This window comes from Poecile atricapillus, chromosome 2 (assembly GCF_030490865.1).
Source record: "Poecile atricapillus isolate bPoeAtr1 chromosome 2, bPoeAtr1.hap1, whole genome shotgun sequence".
Lineage (NCBI taxonomy): Eukaryota > Metazoa > Chordata > Aves > Passeriformes > Paridae > Poecile > Poecile atricapillus.
Window position 1 is genome coordinate 6,552,689 of NC_081250.1, and position 26,258 is coordinate 6,578,946.

General features: G+C 39.4%; 1 protein-coding gene across 4 annotated transcripts in view; it reads left to right on the forward strand.

Annotated features, from left to right (window-relative positions):
• Positions 1–26,258, forward strand: part of GALNT11 (polypeptide N-acetylgalactosaminyltransferase 11) — a 46,800-nt gene that overhangs the window by 11,578 nt on the left and 8,964 nt on the right. For all 4 annotated transcript variants that reach the window (XM_058831035.1, XM_058831037.1, XM_058831034.1 and 1 more), the window contains exons 2-10: positions 4,215–4,547; positions 8,290–8,413; positions 9,775–9,941; positions 14,279–14,404; positions 15,700–15,949; positions 18,212–18,329; positions 19,968–20,120; positions 22,707–22,925; positions 26,052–26,156. In XM_058831035.1, the coding sequence (XP_058687018.1) occupies positions 4,253–4,547; positions 8,290–8,413; positions 9,775–9,941; positions 14,279–14,404; positions 15,700–15,949; positions 18,212–18,329; positions 19,968–20,120; positions 22,707–22,925; positions 26,052–26,156 (1,557 nt within the window). In that variant the 5' untranslated portion in view covers positions 4,215–4,252. The remainder of the gene's footprint in view (positions 1–4,214; positions 4,548–8,289; positions 8,414–9,774; positions 9,942–14,278; positions 14,405–15,699; positions 15,950–18,211; positions 18,330–19,967; positions 20,121–22,706; positions 22,926–26,051; positions 26,157–26,258) is intronic.

A 26,258-nucleotide genomic window follows, 5' to 3' on the forward strand; every position in this document is an offset into this window, starting at 1 on the left:
TGGTAGACCCTCAAGCCTAGTCTCTTTCCAAGAAAATTTGTTAGGAACTGTATTGTGAAACAATTCTTCTGTCTATGTTTAAAAAATGGGTTATTCTTTTGTGGCATTTAGTATTTTTGTCTGCGCTTGAATAAATAAATAGAAAAGGGTTTCAACTGTACTGTCCAAATAACAATATATTGGTGACTGGACACATTGTTACAGTATTGCATAGGTGAAAATTATTCTTATGAGTCCATTGGTTATCTGAATAATACAATTCTGCTTTTTTTTTATTTCAGTTGTTTTTATCTAGTGGTTCAAACCTGCCAGCTGTGCTTGCATTAGCAGAGCTTTAGGCTATTGAGTTAAAAATATATATAATCTCATTTTTTCATGCAACATGTGTCAGGGCTGAGAAGGATCCTAATACTTTGGATTTGAAAGGCATGTCCTTTGTATCTCCTGTATTCAGGAACAGGTTTTCTCTATTTCAGAAAAGAAAAAAAAAGTGAGGAAGAAATAAAGAAGGATTTGGCTTTTCTTAAGTTTCAAAATCCTGCTTGGAGATACCAACTGGGAGAGGATGGATGTTTAAGACATTCATCAAGGTATTATGACCATTCATGGGCTGAGATAGTTTTTGGGCAAATTGGGAAAATGCATTTCCCAGAAGACTTCACAACTCTGGAGTGCAAAGGAGTTTGGACAGAGTAAGACTTTTATTCACTGTGTGTATATGGAAGGAGGTCATGGATAGGGAGATGGCTGAGATAAGAATCAAGGGTGTCAGCCTCTGTGAACTGAATGTTTCCTCCTGTGTCCTTGTGCCCAGCTGCAGACTCCTCTCCTTCACCCTCTGGCACTTATCAAAATGGTTATTTTTTGTTGCACACTGAAATGAGTGGAGGGATTCTTGTTCCTTGGTATGTTGAAGAGGGGAAGAGATACATTCATGATTGTGCTTTGTATGCATAAAAATGTAGGGCTGGAAAGGTTCTCTTGTTTCCTCAGGGCAGATCCAAAGCAGGACTGACATGGCCAAAGACATGGAAACTTCTGGCCTAAAACATATCTGTAAAAAGTCAGTCAGATTAAAACTGTCAAAAATAGGAGTGTGCAGCTCTGACACAGATCGTGATTCTGTCTGATTAAATGGTAGAAATGGTTGAAATCCAAAGGACAGTGTTTGTGTAAATACATATGTGTTGGTGAATAAAGCCAACTGATAAGCCTCAATGTGCTTTTCATGCATAGGGTTAACTTTTTTTTCCATTCTGCTTTCAGAATTATCTACATAGTGAATCTGTATTTTCCTGCCAAATAAATTACCAAATGTCTTGGTTGAATAGCAAGGTACTGAACGGGCACAGGCTGTGATTTGTGGAGGTTTGGCATTCTGTTTAAATGCAGTATTTCAGCATCTTTATCATTTTACAAAATGCTGGAATAGTGAAGGAGAGGAAAAGGTGAAGCAGATCTAGCAAAGATTAGGTGGAAATAATACTTGGTTTATTTAGTTTTGGTTTGCATTTGTTACTTTTGTAGCAGTAGCCAAGCATGAGCTTTTAGCCTGGTCAGAGATGGAAGGGATGTACAGCAATGTGTTCACTCTGGTGATTAGTAATTTATCCCTTCCTCTTTAATCTGAGTGTACCTGATGTCAGTCACAGCAAACTTTAACCTTACAGTGGCTGGAAGTACCGCAGCAGCAGGTGTAGCTGTGAGCTATGAAAGACATGCAAGGAACTAGGGGAATATTTAACCTGTGAGGAATTCTGCTCTATATGGCTGTCTTCTGACTGTTACCAGAGATAGAATAGATTATGTTAGTTTTTTTATGCAAGCTGCAGTGTAGTTTCATCCTTAAACAACTCTGAAATGAAAAGGTTCCTTCTCTGTTATAGTAATTTTTATCTTACTAGGACAGTTCTGTCCCAAAGTGTCAGGGCATGTTAGGATTGTCCATCTGTGTTACCATAGTGAATGGAAAAACACCTCGAGCAGTTTTTGAGGAGCAGTATGTTAGGATTGGACAAATCTTACAGCAGATGACCTTCTGGTGGCCATGCAAAAAGAACCTGGCAAGCACCCAGATCCTCTTTTATGGAGAAGCAGTAATTGTCTGCAGACTGCCATGCAAGAAGAATTATTATAATGAGAGGCTATAACTGTTTATCTGCTCTTGCTCCTCTGCAACCTCGCATGCTTTTTCTGAGCCAAGGTTCACCTTGTGTTAGCACAGGGTGTGAGGCACTGGGGATTGGTCATCTTCTCTAACTGGTAAACCTATTCTGCTAGTGAAAATGAGGATTTTCTTCAATCATTTCTGCCCCAGAGCGTTTTGTGCCTGACTAATTTCATGGCTTTGCTGTTAAGCAGAGAGATTTCTGTGTGAAAGTGTTAGAGAGAGAGAGCCTGTTTCACAGAGAGTGCAATTCATCTGTATGCACAGGGTCAGCCTGAGATTTAAACCCTCTGTAAGACCTTTTTAAGCTCCTTGGGCTCAACTGCTCCGTAGATTGTTGCCTTGCAGAAGTGAGGGAGTTTGACATGGTAAGAACAATGGGTAAATTATTTCTGAGGAGGGTGGGTTTTGGTGTTTTGATTTACTCTATGGATGTTTTATTCTTGGGAGATGATGACCTGCTGCAGTCTGGGAAGTGTAAGCTTGAATTTTGACAGATCTTCTTTTTGGATGCAAGTCACTAAGGACTCAGAATTACATTGCCAAAGTAAATGGTGTCTTTATAATGTTCTGTGGGATCATTAACAGCTTCTACCTTTATTTAATAATTTCCCATGTCAAGAAGGAATAATTTGTTTATACTCATAAATGTTCTGGTTTGTTCTTTGCTAGACTGACCTGAAAACTTCTGGTAGTTTCTGACTTTCTGAGTAGTTTGAAAAGCGCGTTAGCATAAATTATTGACTCCCACCCCAATATTTGTTTTCTTAAAATAAAAGTTTTGCAAATGAAAGGTTATTGAATTATTTCATGACTTTTTGTTACTGTGCAAAGAATTTGTTGTGGTTAGATAGTGATTAAAGAAACAAATTTTTTGAGTTAGCATTTTTTTCCCCCCTGAGTTGGGGGGACTGATCTGTATTGTTTATGAGGTGTGTGGAGTTTTTTGTTAGTGTGGAGTTTTTTGTGTGTTGTTGGGAGTTTTTGTTTTGTTGGTTTTGGTTGGTTTTATTTGGTTTCTTTTGCAGGGTGAGGGAGGGTGTTGAGCCTTTTCAAGATTTGGGGAACTCCAGAAAGTGTACCAAATTCTTCTGGCCCATAAGTAAGCTATTTTCATCAGCTTCATTGGCTTCACTTCACAGTTTTGCTTATGACAGTAATGTTCAGTACAGCTTGGGAAAATTGTTTTGTGGATATCTAAAGTAAAAATCTAGTCTGGGTTGCTTCCTTCCAGCTCTAGATGGGCATCTTCTCCAGGGAATATAAAAGCTTTTCTGGAGTCTTTGGGGGCCTGGAGGAACCCAGTAAATTACCATAGAGCTTTTCCTCCTTTTCCTATCCCATCTGTGTTCTTTTTGTGGAGAAGATTATCTGTAAATGTGACTGTCTTCATGCTGTGTGTTGTTCAAATGCGCCCCATGTTTTCTGGAACTCTTGGGACACTCATGAAGGCTGTTCTTAAGTCTGGGGCAAGAAGAACTGAACCATGAAGCTTTTTTGAATCCATGGTTTCTCATTCCATGCTTTAGGATAGGATCTGAGCTACAGAAATGGATACATCTACTCTTGGGCAACTGGCTCAGAGTGGCCCTGCTTGAGCAAGGGGGTTGGACAAGGTGGTCTCCAGATGTCCTTTCCAGCCAAAACAATTCTGTGAAGAATCAATTCCCTGTGTATAGTATATTTAATGATACAGCTATATATTTAATTCAAGGCAGACATACTAGAATTATATTTCTATATATATTATATAGAAATATGATTATATATGAGGAAAATTAATCATTTTTGCCTTTAATTGTGGTGTGTCACTGGGCTCTTAGTGATTGCTCCATATTTTAAAGCAGTGGTGTCCACATTAAATGTGAAAACTGGTCACGTTTACTTTTTGAATGGGAGAGTGAAAAGGGATTTACTTCTTAAGGCCTGTGCTTAAATTTTAAGTTCTGAAAGTCATTTAATGGATGACTAACTTATTGAATGTATTTCATAACGTATAAGGTAACAGGCAGCACTCTCAAAATGCATATTTTTCATTCTTTTTCAGGTAATTGAGAATGGGCCCTCAAGGATGCTGAGTGTACAATGGGAAGTGTCACACTTCGCTATTTCTGCTATGGCTGCCTCTTCACATCCGTGACCTGGACACTTCTGCTCTTTGTTTATTTCAACTTCAGTGAAGAGAACCAGTCCTTCAAGAATGTGCCCATCAAGGGGCTGGAACCTCAGAGGCCATTTCCAAAAAAATTCTATCCCCGTTTTACACGAGGGCCAGTTCATATACCTGAATTGCAACAGAAAGAGAATAAGATAGGAAACTCTTTTGGAAATCATATCCAGGATCCAGTTAAGGGGGAGATAGAATTCTCTCCTGAAATGGGTAAGTGGTTTTCAGTATTGGTGACAAACTTAATAAAACAACAGGAGAAATGAGATAGTTTGCTGTAAAAAAAAATCTCAGGGGAAAGTGTATAATGAAAAAGTTTTGTTTGTAAAAATGCAGGTGGTACTTGTGACTCTCTTCATTAGGAATTACTTAAAATTTATTCTACAGTGATTAACCCAAAATACTCTTTCTAACATTTACATTTTTGCTGTGTAACTGCTGATGAAGACTGGGTTACAGCAGGGTCTGCCCTTGATGAACTGAATCTTGCTTTCAGAAGGTTCAGTGTGTGCTTGTTTCATATCTTACTCCTGTATTAATGAGGCTCAAATACATAAGCTTTAATTAACTGCAGAGAAGCTCTACTTACATGCAGTAATTAAAAATAGCTTGGTATCAATAAACAATGAAGAGGACCCATTGATTTGGAGACTATGCTTGGAGTATGACTTAATCTACAAGAAATGCATGTAGGACAAACTTACAATGCAAAATTGAGATGACAAAAATTAGAGCCAAATCCTGCTTACTTTGTACCAGCAAAGCTCTGTATGTTTCACTAGAGCATGTTTCATCAATGAGGTGATTTAGTTTTGTGTTCCAAATTAAAATGCTTTGTGTATTCTAGTGCTTACAGCACATTCACTGCTGTGTTTAGATGTGCAAACAGGCACGTTGTGTACTGGATTAAAACTGTTGGTTTGCGTTTGGAGGCAGAAGTGTTGTGGCATTGGTTTCTGCTGATGCTTTGGAAATACAGCACAGAAACCTTCAGAGCCAGGGTTTAATGCTCAAATCTCAGTGAACTCCCCTGCCATGACTGTGGACGAATGGTGAATCACAATCTTTGTGAGTTTATAGAACTTTACTAAACTTCGCTTTCTGAGTTGGTCGTTAGACCTGTGTGAATATGTTAGAAAAATGGCAGTTCATGTTGCCCTGTGGCATCACAAGTGTTTTTCAGTTCACTGCAAAAAACCTGATTGCCAAGTGAGGTGAAGACCAGTCCAGAGGTGGCCATTTCTTTCCAACTATTTAGTCTGGGCCAGGAAAGAAATGGAGCTTTTAAACTGAGAAGACCTTTGATCTTGAAACCAAGTGACTGGTTTGGTCGGTGAAAGCCAAGGGGAGTTAGAGTGCCAGGATAAATTCTACAGGAATCATCAGGAGACAGCTCTTAAGACAAGATGTTGTAGGAAAGGGCTTCCTGAAGTCTGTCTAGGGTAGGACAGTGATAAACATGCACAGGAAAAAAAAAAAAAAGTGAAAAGAAAGTTGGTGTATGATAGTCAAAACCAAACTGTCATCTGGTAGGTCAGTTTATCTTTTCTTTATTCATTAATCTGTGAGAGCCACATATAACACTGATGAAGTAAAGTCTAAACTGAGGTTTTGACTGCAAGCCCCTTCTTTTCCAAGGGCTTCTGTTTGCTGTTTGATCTGAAATCTTTCATGTCTTCTGCATGCATTTGATACTGTTCTTCATGAGAGGGTTTTAAAAATATTAGCAATTCATGAATATATTCATAAGATCAGAAAAATGTAGCTAGTGGTTGGCTAAGGATGGATTGTAGAATGAGACATTTGGGATGTGATTTAAGCTCATACTTGGTATGAAGAAAACATTTTAAGGTGACCACAGTACATTGTGCCATTGATTATGCCAGAATAATGGAGCTGGGTGTCTGAACTGACCAGCTGGAGACGTTCCTTTGGAAATGGATGTGGTTCATTAGAAGACTGACTGACCCCTTTAGGCTGCTAGGGCTGGGGGAGTGACACTGCCCCTGTAAACAGACCTCATTCCTACCCCCACAGCACAGCTCATCCACAGTGGGAGCACTCATCCATGAGCAGCACAGCCAGTCACAAGTCACTGTGTGGGTGTGTCCCATTTGTCTCACAGATATCACTACGCAGCACTTCCCACTTGGTCCTGCACAAATGTCAGGGCATTTACTCTTGAGCTCTTTGATAATGCAGCTGCATTGCCATTGCTGAACTCAGGACTGATAGCCACAGGGTGGTAAATGTAAAAGGTGGGAATATGGGTGCATGGAATTCCCTCCAGAATGTCACCTGGTACCTGTAGGTAGGCTTTGTCATTGAGACACAGCTGTGCCCTGAAGGCCCAGATTGATTACTTGTTTTAAAGCTTTTTTCCTTTTCAAACTTTTAAAATTACTTCTCTTTTGTGTTTAACTCAACTAATTTTCTCCAGGCTTGGGCTCAGCTGGTGTTTGCATAGCTGGTGAAAACTGGAGAAAATGAGGTGTGGAGACAGGCTGAGAGGGTTGAGTTTATTCTGCCTCAGAGAGGAGGCTGAGGGGTGAGATTTTATTGCTGTCAGCAGCAGCTGAATAGGAGGCTGTAGGCTGTAGGGAAGGTGGAGGCAGACTCCTTCTGTGTGTGGAGAGCATGGGATTATGATAAGAAATTGGAAAGAGGGCATTTCAGTTAAGGAAGAAGAAAAACACATTCAATGTGATGGTGGTCAAGTGCTTGAATGGGGGAATAAGAGGTAGAATTTCCATCTTTGGAGATATTGAAGGCTTTCAAAACTTAAGTGCACTGGTTCTGAGCAACCTGATCTAGCTGGACCTGCTTTTGGGAAGGAGATTAGACCAGGTGTGTCTCTTTCAATCTGAATTTGTCTATGAATGTATGAAACATATTTTTCTGGAAGCATGTGAATGAGGAGCCCTCTTGTTAACTATTTTCTTCAGATTTTGAGTGATATGGAGATATGGGCAGGGTGGAAGGAAATAACTTACATGATCTTTGCTTACTTCTTGTACTGAAATTTCAGTGAAGTTGCCTGTGTAGCTTGATAGTAACTGAAGAGGTGACAGGCATCTCATTCTGTGCAGCCAGCTGAATAGAGACAACAAAAAATAATCACTCTGTACCTGAGTTGTTGCAGAAGTGGCTGGAGGCACAGGTGGTGGCAGACACCAGCTGTCTCTCCCTCATGGAGTTGTGTGAAGTGCCACGATGTTTTGGTTCTGTTCCCATGGGTGAGTGCGTGGTTCAGTGAGAGCAGCCCATGGCGCTGAGTCAAGGCAGGCAGGATGGCATTGAAAATTTCATCTTGGCTTATAGCAGTTGGCATTTCCTAATACCAACAGTTACTTCTCCCATGCTTAGTAACAGTTGCCACTTCTGCTAAAATAATCAACTAACAGCAGCTCTGCTGGTGTTTTACTTGCTGTCAAATCCAAAGTGAGATAAACAAAAGGTTACAGTTCTTGCATTGTTATTTTTGTTACCACAGACTTCAGAACTGCATGAAATTGGAGCTGCTATTGTGAGGATTTTTCTACCATTCTAAATGTATTTCCTCTCTCAAAAATCCCATTACAGACCCGTCACCTGTAGGGATAGATGCTGATTCATAGTGTGCCAAAGTCTGTCCTCTGTTGCTTGTTAGATGTTGGTTTTAGGTGGTGCTAAGAATTAGAGGCCATATGAGTGAAGAGGGGCAATAAACACAGTGGAGCCAGCAGTCTTTGGAGACGGATTTGATTTTATTACAGCTGCAAGGGCTACTTGTAAGTGCTGTCTATTTTTTAGAGGGAGCAAAAATAGTTGCACAAATAGACACTTTGCAAAACCAGAGGGATTTTTAGGAGCATAATGGATTTTAGAAGAGGTTAAAGCATATGTTTCAATCCTTGATTTCTTTCAAACAATGTTTTTGAGCCTGTTAGGTGATCTTGGCATGTTTCTTTTGCAGGAATGATTTTTAATGAAGAAGATCAGGAAGTGAGAGACTTGGGCTATCAGAAGCATGCTTTCAATATGCTTATCAGCAATCGACTGGGATACCACAGGGAGGTACCTGATACAAGAGATGCAAAGTAGGTGCTGATTTGTGCCAAGAACATGCTATAGTTTCATGTGCTCAATGGCTTGTTATACCTGATGTAGTATTTAATAATTTTGGTATAGCATTTCTATCATACACTGTTCCATCCTCATGTGTTGCTGGAGGCAGGTTTTTCAGCTGTTTAATAGGAGTGCTTGAGGTTAAGATTTCTATTCCTTGGTCTTTTCTATCTTTTTTGACTGAATATTATTTCTGGAGATGTAATTTTTTATTTTTTTTTTGTTAGCTGCTAAAGGTATGTGATAGGTTGTGCACTGCTCTGAGTATTTTCTATTAAAGAACATACATTTTTCTATAATCTACATGGTGCATATAGGGGAGAACAACTCACCTCTGTAACAATAATAAAAACTCCCAACACTGAAAAATAAATAAACTTGCATCCATTTATCTAGTGGTTTTTCTGGTGTAGGTGAATGCAATTAATTGTACTTGCTGATTGTTTTTCCTGGAATTGAGCTCATTCTAAGTAAATGAAAGCTTTTCTAATGTACTTCTGGGTTTTCATTTATAATTTCTTACTCTTATTGGGTTCCCCCCATGCCTGGCATCTTTATATGGTGTTAATCTGTGATACTTGGCCCTATTAGAAGTAAGGGTGAGCTTTGAAAATAAGAAAAATTAATGATCTTTTGCTTTAAGTGGGATTCATCTTGCAGATTAAGATGCTTAGATAACTGCTTTTTAGTCAGTTGTCTCTGCTTTTATCATAATTAGCAGAGATCCAGTCAGTGCAGTTAATGAAGCATGCAGAGCTCTTCAGCTTACAAAACACACTTGACAGCCTTAGGGTGAGCTGAATACTATTTAGACTGCACTGACAGCAGTGACTAGACTTAAGTGTCTTAATCTGCCCTCTGAATCCCAAGGTTGGTTGTGTAAATAGGTATTTAGCACCAGGGGAGTTTTTTTGGGATATCCAACCTTGTCTCCAGCAGCTGGCCAATAAAGCTGTGGTATTTTTGTGAGTCTCATGTATATTTGAACTGTCTGAGCTACCTGAGGGTACTAGACTGTGTTTTGACAGCTGAAACAAGCCCTCACTATCTTCTGCTCTCTGCCTTGAGGATCTCTGGTTCTTGTTCTCACCTTATTCTATGATATCCTATGTTTTCTAATAAGCAGCAGCGTTAACTATGAGTCTGTATTATGTGGAAAGTAACTTACTATGCTTAGCCCTCCTATAGCTGTTACATGTCTGGGCTCATTATGTTCACTTTAGGGGTTCCTCCTACAGATTTAATGCTTGTTTGTTATTTATGAAGTTCCAGCAGTGACCCAGCTCTATGGAAACCCCTCTGTAAATAGTGACAAAGACTGTTCCTTTTGCAGATGCAGAGAGAAGTCCTACCCTGCAGATCTGCCCTCTGCCAGTGTGGTGATTTGCTTCTACAACGAGGCACTCTCTGCCCTGCTCCGCACAGTGCACAGTGTCCTGGACCGCACCCCCGCCCACCTCCTGCATGAAATCATTCTGGTGGATGACAACAGTGAATTGGGTGAGAGACTCTTTCAGGAATATTGCACTTCTGGGCAATTTTCTGTGCTTTATTGACTGGTCAAAATAAATTGTGGAAGTTAATGAAATTTGCATTTCATGATGCAAAACCAGTTTGTACTGCAGCCCATCACCAGAGTGCCAGCCAGTAGAGATGTGTGGTGTCCCGAGATGCCCAACATGACATCCTCTTTGCTACTGGTGCTATTTTACTGATGAGCTTTGTACCATACAGAATTTAACATTCAAAATTAGATTTTGAAGCTAATAATCATAGAATCAAAGAATGTTAGAATGCTGGAAGGAACCTTAAATGTCATCTAGTCCAAACTCCTGCCATGGGTAGGGATACTTCCCACTACACAAGATTGCTCAAGGCCCTACTCAACCTGGCCTTCAATGCTTCCAGGGATGGGTGATCCACAGCTTCCCTGGGCAACCTGTTTCAGTGTCTCACAACCCTGACAGTAAAGAATTTCTTCTTAATATCTATCCTTAATTTTCCCTCTTTCAGTTTGTGCTCATTACTCCTTATCCTGTCACTACAGTTCTTGGTGAGTCCCACTCCAGCTTCCCTGTAGGGTTCCTTTAGCTACAGGAAGGTTGCATTGAGGTCTCCACACGACCTTCTCTTCTTCAGGCTGAACCAGCCCCAGTTTTCCTCTGCTTTCCAGGGGAGGTGCTCCACTCTTATCTCACCTCTTGCACACACTGATGAGTGGGGGTCATGAAGTGGTTGTTTATAGTTTGGGTTTTCTTGACAGTTCCTTGCTTGGGCTGCTCAGGTGCTCAGAGCAGATGACAGGGAGGCCGCTACTCGCTGTGAATGCATCTGAAAGGAGCACTCAGACACTCCCGGCTGCAGTCTTGCCGATGGGTTGCTGTGGCACGATGGGAGCAGTGCCGTGTTTTGTACTTGCTCAGCATTTCGGGCCGGCAGCGTGCTGGGGCTGGGGCTCACCGTGGCTGGGTGGGCGCCGCGTGGCTCTCGAACATCCTCTTGTGGCCACGCTGGGAGCAGCTGTCCTGGCTCTGGGAGCAGCCTCTGCTCCAGCAGGCATGGAGGGGCCCTGGAGGGGTAGATCCTGCAGAGCTGCTTTGCTCCTGGTGAAGGATTGCTACTTTTTCTCTCGATTGACAGACAAGGCAAAGACAGACACGCGATTCAAGCATGGCACTCCAAAAGCCTTTCCTTTTGGCCCTTCAAAAGCCAAATACCTGTTGAGGAATGTGTTAGCATAGCAGTTCTTGTCAGCAGGACTGTGCAAGTTCCCTGCTCGACTTTTTACAAGTCCACTTTTTGCATTTTAGAAATTATTTTTAGATTGTATTTTTATTTATTATATATAATTATAGCTCCCTTGATCTCATTGTTTGGTTTCTCGTTTAGGGTCTCACTTGCTCTAAGAGACTGATTAGACGTGTCTGCTGTAGAATGGCATTCTTGTTATGCTGGAAGTTGATTTCTCTGAGGTCAGATCAAATGTTGAGATACTAGAGAGAACAAAGATCAAACACTGTTCCTTGCTGATGAGAATGTGTAATATTTTAAGCTTGTTTTGTTTTGTGTTTTGGGAGCATATGCCTTGCTATAAAGTGTCTTGTGCAATTTGTTTTGTATTCAGAGTTTGCCTCACTTCAAAACTCAGTCTTCTGAATGTGAGGATGCATTTGATCGATGCCTGTGTTGAGGCAGTAATACCATCACTCTTCTGGTCTGTTAAATTGAAGCAATTAATGAATTTGAGCCAAATTAAGTTCAAAACATTCAAGTAGCTGATAAAGTCTTTCTGACTTTAAATGAACTTGTTCTGAAGCCAAAGGCAGGAGGAGGTATTGTTTACACAGAATGACTGCTCTTGATGCTAATGATCCTATGTTTTTTCTTCTGCTTAATTTTAATGGATGGATTCTTACAGCAGAGGAAAGGTGGGGACTGGGGATGGTTTTGGAGCTGAGGAAATGGATAAAAGGTTTGGCTGTGCTGTGGATATCATGAGCTCAGGCAGATTGCTTGATCTTTATGCCCCTTTGTTTTGTTTTTTAATTAAAGATTCGTTTTCTTTCCATTGCCTTTTTTCTGAAGTGCTGTTCTAGATGAGATTCTCTCTAGCTTTTCACCTGCAAATATGAGAGCAGTGCTACACATCAGTGCTATTGTGCAAACCTTGGGCTTTTGCACCTAGTTGTGCCTCAAAAAGCGTCTTAGACTCAATCATCAACAGTTCTAGTAGCTAAGTAGGTGTTGCCATGGCTCAGCCAAGCCCCCTGTTGTAGTTTTTTTCCCTTCCCTGAAAGGCAGGATTTCTTTTTCTGGTATAAGCTCTTTCTCCCTGATTTGGCCTTAACCTGTTATGGAAAAGCCTGAGGATGTGTTTTGAAGGTGGTTAGTGGAGGCATTCTTCTGTGTAGAAGAAGAGATTGAATAACAGAAAAGGAGCCAATTTTCTGCAGCTCAGTACTTTAGAACAGTTTAAAATAATAACACTCCAGACTCCCATCCTAGGGCCCATTTTGCCTTTGTTCCGCAGACATGGAAGAAGGCAATGCCTAAAGTAATTTTTGAAGACTGGCTAAAAGGAAGAAATATTCTCTTTGGAGCAAAATTTCTTAGGCTGGATTGAAGCAATTTTTTGGGTTATATTGAAAGTAATCAGTGTTCCCATCACCAGTGGACATGAAGGTGACACACAAAAACCCATCAACAGCAAAAATCCCAAAGTGTGTCTGAGACAAACCTGCCTGTTAAGAATGATCTGTGATATGGGCCCAGTTGCCAGCAGAATGCCATTTTGTGTGGGTCAAAACTCTACTGGGCTTTACATTCTGCTTACATTAAGCTGATGTGGTGGACCTGGTTTAGCTCCTGGTGTGGATGTGACATATTTTCCTTTTTTTTTCCCTATTCTTTTCAGAAGTTTGCAGATATGAAACTATTGATTTGCCTCATCTGCTGTAAGAGTTAAATTTGATAACTGAGCTTTTCTGCTTTGTTCTGGTCCATTGTTTCTGTAGGTGTACACTGTTCTTCTCTTGCTGTAATGAATCAGGTGAAGAATGATTCAAACACTATTTTTAGGTTTGCAAATATGCCCTGCTTGTTTAGGTATCTCATTTGGAGCACTTTAGAGATGATTTAATCAATTTTCTAGAAGATTTTCTCTGACATCTTCCCTATTGTGTCTGGCATATGATGTCATTATTCCAGAACAGGGGAGAGAATTCCAAATGACCCAAATGAGAATGACCAAAATGAGTTCTGTCTGTATTTCCCCAGAGAATTTCCTTTGTCCTAGAATATTCACTAGCATCATACTTGTTGTGTGCTACCTTCTCACTTCTGATCCACCATGTTTCCTTGCAGTGCAAAGGCTTAACACTTGGAATTTCATCTGGGAATCTCAAGCCTGAAAGTTCTTATTCCTTCTTAACATTACAGCTCTGACTTCCACATATATGCCATTGGCATTTAATCTTGTTCACAGCAACTTTAATGTTTTAGCTGACATTCATCAGAATGTTTATTTTGGCACATCCTCTGATGAAAGTCTGTCTGCCTCTCTATACTAGGGTCCTCTATGAAGTCTCAGTTTGTTTTTTGTTTTTCTTTTCCATTTTATATTCCTCTTTATTTCTCCATAAGCTTATTAACTTATGCTTTTCCATTACTTCAGTCTTTGTGTCCATCTTCTTTTCAGTAGTTCTGCTTTAATGTTAGAAACCACTGACCTTGGGTGAAAGAAGTATTGTTACTCTTAAAATTGCCATTGATGTTAGCTAAGTTACAGTAGTGCCCATAGACTCCAGTGAACTCTACACTCCTTCAAAAGCACAGGCTTGCCAGGAGAATCTTTGATCCTTTGGGTTTTAGAAAAGCAACCAGCTGTGAGTGAGTTGTACTTGGTATCTGTTGTTCTGTCAGTTAAGCAGGCACAGATAATATAAGGTGTCTTCCTGCTTCCTCTGAAAGGTGTCAGCATTTGTTTTCATGTATGGAATGTTGTAATTTAAATCATTTGCCTGCATGAAATGTTTATTGTTGCATCTGTTGCAAATGCCAGTCACCATGAGAAGAATTTGGAAATGTCTTTCTTTGAACAGATTTTTTTTTTTTTTTAAGTCTAGTAGTTCCAGTTAAGTAATATACTAAAGGCATCAGAGAGGAAGTGTAGGATGTGGGAGGACTGTCCATATCATACTCTCGGTTTGAAGCTGTGCAGTGTAAGAGTAACATTTTGATTAAGATTTTGGCCATTTTTGAGTTCAATTTCTTGAGATTTTAAACAGGGCTTTCAGAATTTCTGTCCTGTTGTTGAACTTGTGTTTTGCTTTTTTCAGCTGACTTGAAAAAAGACTTGAGTGATTATGTTAAAACTCAGCTTCCCAAAACCACAAAACTGGTAAGAAATGAGAAGAGGGAAGGTTTGATCAGAGGAAGGATGATTGGAGCCTCTCATGCCACAGGTACACTTGCTTTTTTCTCTTTTCCTTGCATACTTTGATGATAAATTGATTGGGTGACTTCTCTTTTTGTAGTGCAGCTTTTCAGGTGTTGGATTTTTGACCTGTGGTTACTTTAGTACCCTGAAGGGGCTCTGCATGTCGTGTCACACTCTAAGCTATACAACTTAGAATTATCCCAAATATTTCTTCCTCTGCACTGTCTGAAATGATCATTTGGAAAGTTTGGAAATTTGGATCCAAATTAGAGTGTTTTTTAAACCTGGAGACACTTTGAGTGTCCCAGCTGTTGATTCTTCTGGAGACATTTGCTTTCAATAAAATGAGGTACTTTTTTAGAGTGGGTAAGTGAAATGGTGAAACAAAACCAGTATTGTGCTCTAAAAAAGTACCTCACTTTATTGAAAGTTGTGAACACAAGTTATCATCATCCCAAATCTTCCCTTGCACTATATCTCAAACAATGTCTGCAGTGTTAGTGAAACAATGTAGAATTTTTCCTATTCTTGCCCTGAAAGAATGTTGTCTCAGCAGCATCTCCATGTGGTCAATATACTGTAGTTGCAGCATATTTTTTGCATGTTTTATATGCAAACTTTTGCTCTAAAATGAAATCTGCTCCCTTTTAAGGTACACTCATTTAGTTTTTAATGCTCAAATCTAATAGCAATATTTTTTTGTATAAGCTTTTCTGTTGCAGTGAGTGTTAGTTGGGAAAACCAATATTTGGTGCTTTATAAACAGCCTTTACCAGAATGTGCTTTCAGTTAAATTCTCTGGCATCTGAGAAAGTGTGTGCTCCTTTCTTAAATAATTTTGAGTGGCAGGTTAGTCTCTTTATTGGTTTTTACCCATTAGCATTATAATGGTATAATCCAGAGAGAAGATTGTGCTTGCATTTTCCGAGCTGTGCTAAAATTAATTTCATTTAGTGCAATTTTAAGTAATTTTTTTCTCTTCTGAACTGCAGGAGTTCCATCTCCATGCCCAGTCAAATATTGTCTGTGGGGTGTCTTGTTATATTTGCACACTTCGAAGTTGTTTCCTTTAAGGCTGTTTACTATCTCTTCCACGTTATTCTAGTGTTACATAAATTTTATGTTGTGTCATAAAGATGCTGGTGCCTTTTTAGACCAAATGATCATGAAAGATCATAGATCAAACTGTTCTTACTGACTGTGGTAGGTAATCTCCATGTAAAATGCCAAGTATTGCTTTGTCTAATGCACATGTGTTTGCACTGAGTTGCATGTTTGTGTTTCATGGCACCGGGGATCTTTGTTTTGTGTGCTCTGCAGGGAAGGTGCTGGTGTTCCTGGACAGTCACTGTGAGGTGAATGAGATGTGGCTGCAGCCTCTGCTGACTCCCATCAGGGAGGATCGCAGGACTGTGGTGTGCCCCGTGATCGACATCATCAGCGCTGACACCCTCACCTACAGCTCCTCCCCCGTCGTGCGCGGGGGCTTTAACTGGGGCCTGCACTTCAAATGGGATCTCGTTCCTTTGGCAGAGCTGGAAGGACCCGAGGGTGCCACTGCTCCAATCAAGTAAGGTTCCTCCTCTGTGGTGAGAAGCTCTGTGTAACACAGGGATGATCAGGAGCCCTTCCTAAGCGGTGTTCTCTGGCTGTGCAGGTTCAGGAGCAGGTCCCTAACCTGTCAAATATCCCAGTTGTTTATTTCACTTAGAAATAGGGAACAGTAACCAAAACTATGTCACTTTAATTTCTTGCATTTAATCATGAATTAGATATATGTTTTATTAGGTCAAGAAAGCATGCTTATAGAAAATGCTTATACAATAGCAGCTTTTGCTGAAGACCAAATTCTGCGGGAGCTTATGGTAATTTGTATTAAATCTGACCAATAATTCCACTTTTGAGCTATGCATTGATGTTTGTTTCCATTCTGTTGATGTTCTTGGCTTAATGATAATTTTGATACTGCCTTTGTTCTAGGAGTAGCCAGCATATCCCACTAATATGAACTATATCATTTCTGTGATGAAATGCTAAAGAATTACTAGATTGGGAAAATCTGTTTATGGTAATAGGAATTAGTTTTTGCAGTCTTTTGAGAGTTGTTTTGAAACAAAAGTCTTGGTAAAGCTCAACACTGGGCCTTGAAAGTTACCTTCCTTATCTTTTAACCATTGATGGCTATGTGACCCATACAGAACTGGCAATATCTGACTCTAGTGGATGTGTAGCTGATGTAAAATGGTGTCAGCAGGCACCTTCTATTAGAAGCAGACATCTATGGTTCAACACAAGAACAGAAATGTCCCAAGTGAATCCCTTCATGAAAAGATCCAGGGCTGCTACAGCAAAGGCAAGAAGCTTTTTCTAGGCACTGTGCTTTTTCTAGCTGCAGGTATCAATCTCAGTACAGAATTCAGCTTTCTCAGATGGAGGAACTTCCCCTTTTTTACAAACTGACCCCTTGTGGATGAGATTGGTCAAGTGAATCAGAAATTGGGTGTGTTTTCATTTCGATCTTGTTCTCTTTTCTTGGACTATAAATTAAGAGCTTTTCTGCTGCCACAAACAGTTCCAGAACAAGGTTCTTTGCTATCATCAGACAGCTCTGCAGATGGCCTTCCTATGTCTCCCCATCCTGTGATTTTGTCTGAGAAGCCAGGAAAATTATTAAATTATTTAACAGTTCCTCTGGCTTGTTTGGAGAGTGTCACTGTGACAGTTTCTGAACCTGGAAGGAAAGGACAGACTGAAAAAATATGGATGGGGAATCAGCATTGAGTGTTAAAATCCTTTTTCTGTTAAAAGCTATTCTCACATTTAATTTGGTCAGTGGCTGAAGGTTAGCTGTTGTTGTGTTCAACACTGTTGTTGCATTCCTTCAACTGGCTTTTATGAAAAAGTCCAATGCTAAAAAGACAGAGAACTTTATAGTTAAAGCAAGTGTAATAATCTGAAAAGATAAGCTTTTCTGAGTATGAAAGTGATTTTTCCTACCTAAAGGTCTCTGCCTCCTTTGCAAAAGAAGTCTAGATCGCTGTTGAACCTTGAAAATGAGTTTCTATCCAACAGAAAGTATTGCATTTAAGAGACCTTCCACAATGAAATATTTTGGTGTCGGAGTCAAAGGGAAAATTGAGAGCAACCTTTCAATCCAGTTTTTTAAGGTGACAGAAACTGTAGTAGAAATTTATGTGAGAGCAAGCAATGAAATCTTGATCTAGGCTTGGTTTCATCACAAGGATTTTTTTGCAAGGATGGGAAAAAGAGTTTTTCCAGCCCATTGGATGTTTCAACTATCATGTTGTGTTTTTATGTAGTGTTTTTACTGTTATACTCTTGTAGGTCATCTACGTATTCCAGTGTTGTGACACAGTAGGAATTCAATGTAGAGACTGAACAGTGGCGGATCATGTGTTGATTTTTACAGAATAGAACACATTGTAGTAACATACAGGCTAGGTGAAAAACTGGCAAATGCCAGAGGGACCATCTGTATAAATACACAAACTGTAAATTACTTTCCAGTAAACTGATAATTGAGTCAGTGATGAAACAAAGCTGCCTTCATTGTTTCTCTTTCTCTGTCTTATTCCTTTTCCTCAAGTTTACCAGGTAAAGAAATATGATTTATAGGTATTGGAACAATGGAAGATCACAAATATCACTTTCAAATCTGCTTTTGAAAATGGTTTGAGACTAGAACTCATGTCTAAGTGACCGAAGAATTTAAATTGTATTATGTCAGTTTATAAATTTGGACTTTGGGACCAGCTGGGGTTTTTTTTCTCTCTCTAAAAGAAAATGAACTTGTTTCCATGTACCTTTGTAGGTCACCCACCATGGCTGGAGGGCTGTTTGCCATGGACCGCGAGTACTTCAATGAGCTTGGGCAGTACGACAGTGGCATGGACATCTGGGGAGGAGAAAACCTGGAAATATCTTTTCGGGTAATCAGAGAATTTACAGCTCTGTAGTTGAATGTTTGTGGCTTTTTCTTGGTTTGGTGTTGGAGCATTTCATAGTAACTGTAAAGAAGCATAGGAAAAGAAGAATTATGCAAGTTTTTGAAATTAGTTTATGAGCAGTGTCTAATGAATTTCACGAGTTGATTAGAAATGTGTCGTTCACAGCAATATTGCTAAGATGTAAGTTTAGTACATTTCCTTGGACAGTTCAGCCTTCTTTTTTAGGACCTGGAAATGTAAAGTTTTCTGGTACTACACTGAGAGTCATGTAGAGGAGTCATCTTGGTTGGAAAAATAATGAGAAAATCATATTCAGAAGATCTGAAAATGATGCTGCAATGTATATATGCATATTGTATATATGCTATATGCTTCCTGTATTTTCTTTCATCTTCCCTGTCACTCCACTGAAAGAAAAACAACTTACTGTACTTAATGTCGTGCTTATCTCTACTTTTGTAAAGGGCATTCAGCAACAGGTTTGACAAGAGTCTGCCTGAAAATGATATGCTATCATGACAGATATGAAAAGGGGATTAAAAGGTGAAGGTAGCATAAAAAAACAGACAAACCTAAAACCAGACATACAAACTCCAAAACTTTAGAGACTGTCAATTAGAGAAATCAAGATTAGAATTCAAAAATAAGAACTGGAATTTCATACATTTGAGTCACTTCAAAGGAGTGTGTACTGAATAAATAAAATCTTTCAATTTTCAGTGTAAGTGTAATCATTAGGTATCTGAGTAGAAGTGTGTGGAGTATAAGGAGATTATTGCTGTTATCTTGTAATACACAGTTTCAATAAAAAGGGCTTTGAAAAACTGGAGCATACTCCAGAATTTTGGGCTTCTGGAAGTCCCCATCTCTCTGGGGGAGGGTTGGAAAGAAGCCAAGTCTTTATCCTGTCTAGAAGAAATTATAAAAGTGACTTGATTAGAAGCTGCTCATGTGGGAAGATTTTCTGGGACTGGAGAACATATTATTCCAGCAAAGGGGCAATGCTGGTAATTTGCTGGAAGATGAAGTTAAAAAATAAATTAAAAAAAAAAGAAATGGAAATAGAGTGTAAATAAAAGGTAGATCCCTGGTGTCACAGATAAAGACTCCTAAATGTTCCTGAATGGGAGCAGTGCTTTTGAGTTCCCCTGTCTTAACAGAAACAAACAGCTCTGTCCAATAAGTTTCCATACTTAGTTCTCCAGGCTCCAGTAATGATGAAGACTGGTCTTCCTTATCTGTCACAGAATTGTGGACAATTTTCCTGCAGTTAAATGAATTTAGGTAACTTAATCTGCAGGATGAGTCCTAGCCCATATATCTCAATCTTTTCTGATAGTTCGTTAGAGCAAAATATTTTAGAAAATTTTCTGTTTGTCCCTTGAAAGCCATGATGTGTTTTGTGGAAAGTGTGGTCATATGAGAAAAATAATAATTTGTAACATGGAGATCTAAAAATCTACTTTGTCAGAAAACATGACATAAAGGCCAACATTACTGACACCTAATCCTGCATAATGTATGACCCTACCAAGGTATCCCTTGAAGAAGGGGAGAAGTTAGTGAGCAATTTGAACAATAAGTGAGCAATTTGAACATGTTCTATTTTTTGATGGACAGATCTGGATGTGTGGTGGCAGACTTGTGATCATTCCCTGCTCCAGGGTGGGACACATTTTCCGTAAGAGGCGTCCCTATGGCTCACCTGGGGGACAGGACACTATGGCTCATAACTCACTGAGGTTGGCACATGTGTGGATGGATGAATACAAGGTAAGAGACAGTTCTGGGTCATGAAATAAAGTAATTAAATGGTTATTAACTGGCTTGTTTGTCAAAGAGCTGTGTCACAGTGGGATCTGTTATGCCTCTGATGGGGTTTTCCTTCTGTAGTCTGATCTCCTAATGTTAGTTCTGATAGGGATTCCTAAATTCTGGAGAATTATCATTTGGCTTTTGAGTGCTCAAGTCTTCTCCTTGTTCCTTTACTGCCTGCAGGAGATTGAGTTTTATGCCTTTTTAGTGAAGTAAAAGCTGATGGATGAGCCTTTGAAAGCTCTGCACTGCTTTGTGTCCAAATCAGTGTTATGTGGCAGCCATGTACTGTGCCTTCAGGTAGTTTCCATGTTGGTGAGATGGGGATTTTATTTTTTTTTGGTGGCTTGTTTGTTTTCTGTTTTAGTTAGCAATCTGCTTCTTAGTCTGTCTTGTTCTGGAAGAGCAACCAGGATTAACTTCTGGATTCAAGGGCAAGTGTATTACTTCCTTGTCTTCAGATCTTGATACTGATGCTTTTAAACATAGATCAGGTGTGTTTCTCAGCCCCTCATCTCTGAGATACTTAATGACATTTTGCCCTCTGAGACCACAGGATTTGCTGTGTGCTCAGCTCCTGTGGTCCCTATAATTTGTATACAAGATATATCCTATTAATTTTATTTTCTTTAGAGGTTTATTGTTCATTCCCCATCCTTTACCTTGATCTTCAGTTCGAGGAACCTGTTAGAGGCCATTAATTTATATTTCTGTTCTCCATCCCTGTAATGCTTTGGTAGATTTGATCTATCACTTTCCCTTTTACCAATGTCTGGGCACAGTTATTTTGTGATTAATGACAGCTTTCTCTGAAGCTTGGACTTAATTCTTTGTTATAATTTCCAGCTGAACTGCTTTATCCAGCAAGCACTTGAACTGCTGATTCTGGCAGTCTCTTATCACAGATTTGTGTCCAGAACTTCTTCAGCTGTTTCTAGTCTGATGCTCTGATAGCTGCCAGAGAATGTATGGAAGACAAGCTTGGAAATATTTTTGGTTTTATAAGAATAATGCAAATATGTAGGGCCAGTATAAATTACCAAAGCAATCTAACAGTGCACAGTACAAAGATAAGACTTAAAGGAGTAAATATCAGTATTTAATAAATGAAATGGCATAAGGGAAATGATTCAGCAAAATTTTCATAACTGTCAAAAGCAAAATGCAAAAGTGTAAGTTAATGTATACAGTTGTAATAAATAAAACATGAAAGGTAGGATACCAACATTTGTACTTCAACCAGGAAAAAGGAAATTGGAATAGGAGAGCTACTTTTTGAAGCAGACCAGATTGTGATGTCCACTCTGTCTCCAGACTTCCTCAGAGCTGGCCAACAGTCCAGTGTAGACCAAATAAACACTTCCTCTGCTGGGTAGTTATTTTAACTACTGGGTAATCATAATAGCAGTGACACATCAAGCACATCCAAATGCTCAAAGATCTTGATGAGGAGAGATGTGTGACTTGTCCAGAGGTGATGCTGTCTGTCATCTGAATATCAGATAGCAGGAAATAATTGGAGACTGTAAGAACCACATCATGGTAGGTGGATTCTAGATGCCTCCTAGAGATGAATCCAGCAAAATACCATAGTTCAGTGCCCTGAAAACTGAATTCTAAATGGTACCTAATAAATTATTGTGCAAATATGATGCCTTTTCTGTGTGTTCTGTAAATCTGTCTAGAATTAAATGCTGAAAGGGGATTTTTTTTCTTGTATAAGCAATAGTATTCGTGTACATTGTACATTCATGACTTCCTGTTTGTCCCCATTGTCTCTGCATTGGAGTCAAACAGCACATGAAATTGGGTTAGACTCTTAATCTGTCTTCACCTAACCTGTAAGATTCTGAGTATCATCATAAAATAGAATGTGAAAATAACACTGTAGGAGCCTTTTTGGAGATGATGCAGATGAATGGAAAGAACTGGACATCCCAGAAAGCCCAGGTGGCAGTTCTGATTATTCACATGAATAAAGTGTGGTCCTACTGAACTTCATTATATTAGTCCCATTTATGAGTCTATTCTGGAATGGTTTTACCCTGATCATTTGTAAAGTTGGAAGGCTGGAAACTGCAAGACAAAACACACGAATCCCACAGCAGTGAAAACAATCCATTGAACAATCAAAGTAGTTTCAAGAAACCTTTGTCAGGTGAGGCTGCTGATGATACATGCAACTCTTTTTCACTTACTGATTTTAGGATGCCTGTGTTGCCAATGGAATAAAGTCAGGGGCTGATTTGTTTCTTCTTCAGGTTGGCGTCTAAAAAGATCAGCAAATTTGTACTTGAGAATTGTCTTCATCAAAAAAAAACCAACCTCAGATAGAAAGATTAGCTCAGAGTTAGGCAAGATTAAATTTTGCTTCCTGTGACAGTCCAAGCATTGCAATTTTCTACTTCCATTTTCAAACTTACTGGTTGAAAGCGCTAGCAAAATGAAATTAAATTTTGGGAGTTCTGGAAACAGGAAAAAATTTGGAATCAGTAATCTGAAATTCTTCTCTCCTTTTCCCCAACCTGTTTCTCTTAAATACAGGAGCAGTATTTTGCTTTGAGACCTGAGCTGAGGATGAGGAGCTATGGAAATATCACCGACCGTGTAGAACTGAGGAAGAGATTGAACTGCAAGTCATTTAAGTGGTATTTAGATAACATCTATCCTGAGATGCAAATATCTGGGCCCAATGCCAAAGCTCCACAGCCAGTTTTTATTAATAGAGCACAGAAACGACCAAAAATAATCCAGCGTGGAAGGGTAAGAGATACTTAAATATATAGAATTCCGGTTTTGTTGATTACTATGAGACTTTTTTCTTAAAAAATTTGCTCAAATACAACAAAAATAGTCTGTTTCCATAAGTTTTGTAACAAGCTGTCTTGAAAGTAACAGGATTTTTTGTTGAATCAGTTCCAGTCTGATCTATATTTCAGGTCATCTTTAGATTAGATACTGTTCTGTGAGATTTCTTACCTGGAAGTTCTGAGTTAGGAAGTTTTGCTGTCTTTAGAATGTATTTTCATAGCTGTTGGTTTTGAAGATGGATTTGGATAGAGAGAACTTTGGCCTCAAATATTCACGCTCTGTTGGTTTATGATAAGAGTACAGTGTAATTAGCTTCCAAATTCTTTGCTTTTACTGGGTAATTTTCTGCAAAGGTGAACATTTGCATCTGAGGCTGATGATGGCTTTTCTAATCTTGGCTGTTAGATAATGAACAAAAAATGAGTTTTTTCTCCTCTCTTTTTTTCTTCGAAGTAGAAGTTGAGAGAAATTTTTATGTGTATTCATTAAGGAAATCATGATTAAATTCTTGCCTTAACTCTGACACTTTTGCTTATGGGTTTGTATGCAGGCAGAGTCACCAGACGGTTGCATCTGCTCTTTCCAGGGTCAAATTCACTTGGTGGGTGCTTTTCATGCTTCCCAAAAATAATGGATAGTTTCAAACCCAAGACAACGTTCTCAATGTCTTCTTTGTGGAAGAGAATAAATTAGAATAAACTGCTTCCTGTGCACACAGATTATGGTTAGCAGGTTCCCTTTTATCTCAGTAGTTGGAAGCATTTAGTAGTGGTGTCCCCACAGGGGACACAGGCTGCAGTAGCTGCTGACAATTGCTGGTTCTGCAAGAAGTGAGTCAGGAGGACCTGTGTTCATGAAGGACCTATTGACACCATTAGGTCTTTTGCTTGGAAGCAGCTGTCTGGAAATCCTCAATTTGTGCAGTGTTTTTATAGCAATATCCCAGCCAAGCTGTGAAGTTAGTTATGTGGTTTACCTGAATAAAACTGATACAATGGGCTGATTCCCCTAGTTGTTGGATGCTGTTACTACCCTAGTCAGACCTTTCTTCTCCTTTAAAAAATTTAATAGCTTTCTCCTTTCATTCAGACAGAAATTTAACTGAGGAATTGTTGATGTTGGAGAGAGCTACTTGAGGGATCTGAATATCTCAGCAACGCTTAAGGTTAAATCTTCTCAGCAGTTATTTACCATGGTTTAATTTTGAGAAAAACTTTGTGCACTCCTTAAGAAATGGGGAAAAGAAGCAGAGAAATGCAGTTCCTTGGCTTGACTCTCTGGGGTTCAAGAATTATACCCAGCATTGTATGAGAGAGTCAGCTTTGGCTCTGATGGTGGTATAAACTATTTCCAGATGCCTGCAAGGAACAGAATGATCAGCCAATGTCACCACTGCGTGCCAGACTCTTTAGGATTTGGGAGGAATCGCTCCAGATCTCAGTTTATTCTCAAAAACTAATTGGGCCGCAGATAAGTGGTGGTTGGACAGCTGGGAAGAAATGTAATGATCACAAATGGTTGCAGCTGTTACCAGTGTTATCCAATGCTGGCCATCATGGCCAATTAAAAAAAAGAACAAAAATCATACAAAACTCATATACTGTATGGTTTAAAAGCCTTATGTTGAGTGAGGAATGATGAAAGTGACATCTGTGCTAGATCTGGTGTGTGAGGAAATGTTATTTAGAATGTTACTTAGAATTTGCTATGTGTGTGGGGAACAGGAGAAACATAGTGCACACCAGGTGATTGTTGATGTGCCTTAGGACAGCTATTTCCAGAAATGGTGTTTAGTGAAAAATATTTGGTATTTGTGCTAATTGTTGCTATCATGTGACTGAGCAGTTTTTTTCCTTTTATTACTGGAAGTATATTTTGGTTTCTAAAAATTTGTAGAGTCAATAACAATGCCAAGACAGCAATGGATGTCTTCATAATAAGGTTCAGCTGGCTAGTTAATCAGCTTGGCCTGGAGTTCAGGACAGTAAATTCTTTTTTCCTCTACATCCAGCTCCAGATTGGAAATAAGTATTTTTAATGTGGGTGTCAGATCTGAGGCCCTGCCATCTCTCAGCTCATAATGTGCAGGCAGTGTTTGCTGCCTGAAGAGCCTGATCCCCAGCACGTCAGGGGAAGAAAAGGCTGAAAAGTCAGAAGGAAAAAAAAAAGAAATCCAGAATTAGAGGTGTTTTGTCTCCCTGAGTACCTCTGTGTGGATACATCAAGATCTTAATGATTTTTTGATTCTTGAAATAGCACAACCTAAACTTTGTACAGCAGAAAATGTCTTGGATGTCTCTTAGGGTGGGCATCATTGTTCAAATCAGGAGAGACTGCCAGCTTGCTGAGAGCCTTCTTGTTTGCATTGGTGGTAGGTGCTCACAGTTCTGCATCACAGGACATGCTTCTGACCTGAATTCAGTCCTCTGGTGCACCATTCCCCTAAATCAGGCTAGGTAGGGCATTAGAGCAAAAATAGTATTTGGATATTTGTAAAGTGTTCTCTTCCTCCCTGATCCATCAGTAAAATACCATAGCTGATAACTGTGGCTTTTCAGTTACGTAAATGCTCTTGAAAATCAATTTGCAAACAACATAAATCTCTGAAGTTGTTTTTATTTCAGTAATTCCTTCTCCTTTCTCAAGGAGGTGGTCCTGTTCCATGAAGAGAAGCTGTAGGAGGATACTTATATTTAAGCTCAACTGTAGTAAAATGCAGTTTATATAGTACAGTCAATACTCCTGAGCAGAATTTGTGGGGCCTCAGACTTCCATGGAGAGTGAAGAGGACAAATAACCTTAACAGAGTAGAGCCAGCATGTGCTGAGCCAGGGTGTGTGTACTTCACTTGTACCAGAGAGAAATCTTGATGTAATTAAAAAACAAATTGTGACTGTTCATTGCACTTTTTTCTCCAAATTATCTGAAAAACAGAATCGTATTTTAAAAGGGAAGATTTTTTTTAATTACTGAGAGTGTTGGCTGAGTTTTTTTGAGCACACTAGGGACCTAGAGCTTTGAGCACACTTTGAGGTCTAGCACTGTTTTTGACTCTATCAAACTGTTTTCCTTTCATAGCTTTATCACCTCCAAACCAATAAATGCCTGGTTGCCCAGGGCCACCCAAGTCAGAAAGGAGGCCTGGTGGTGGTTCGGGAATGTGACTACAACGATCAGAACCAGGTATGAGATTCCCAGTTATATTGAACAGTGATTCATGTCTTCAAAATGACCAATATGTTTTCCTACTGGCAAAGTGCCCTGGTGTGACATCTCATCAGCAGA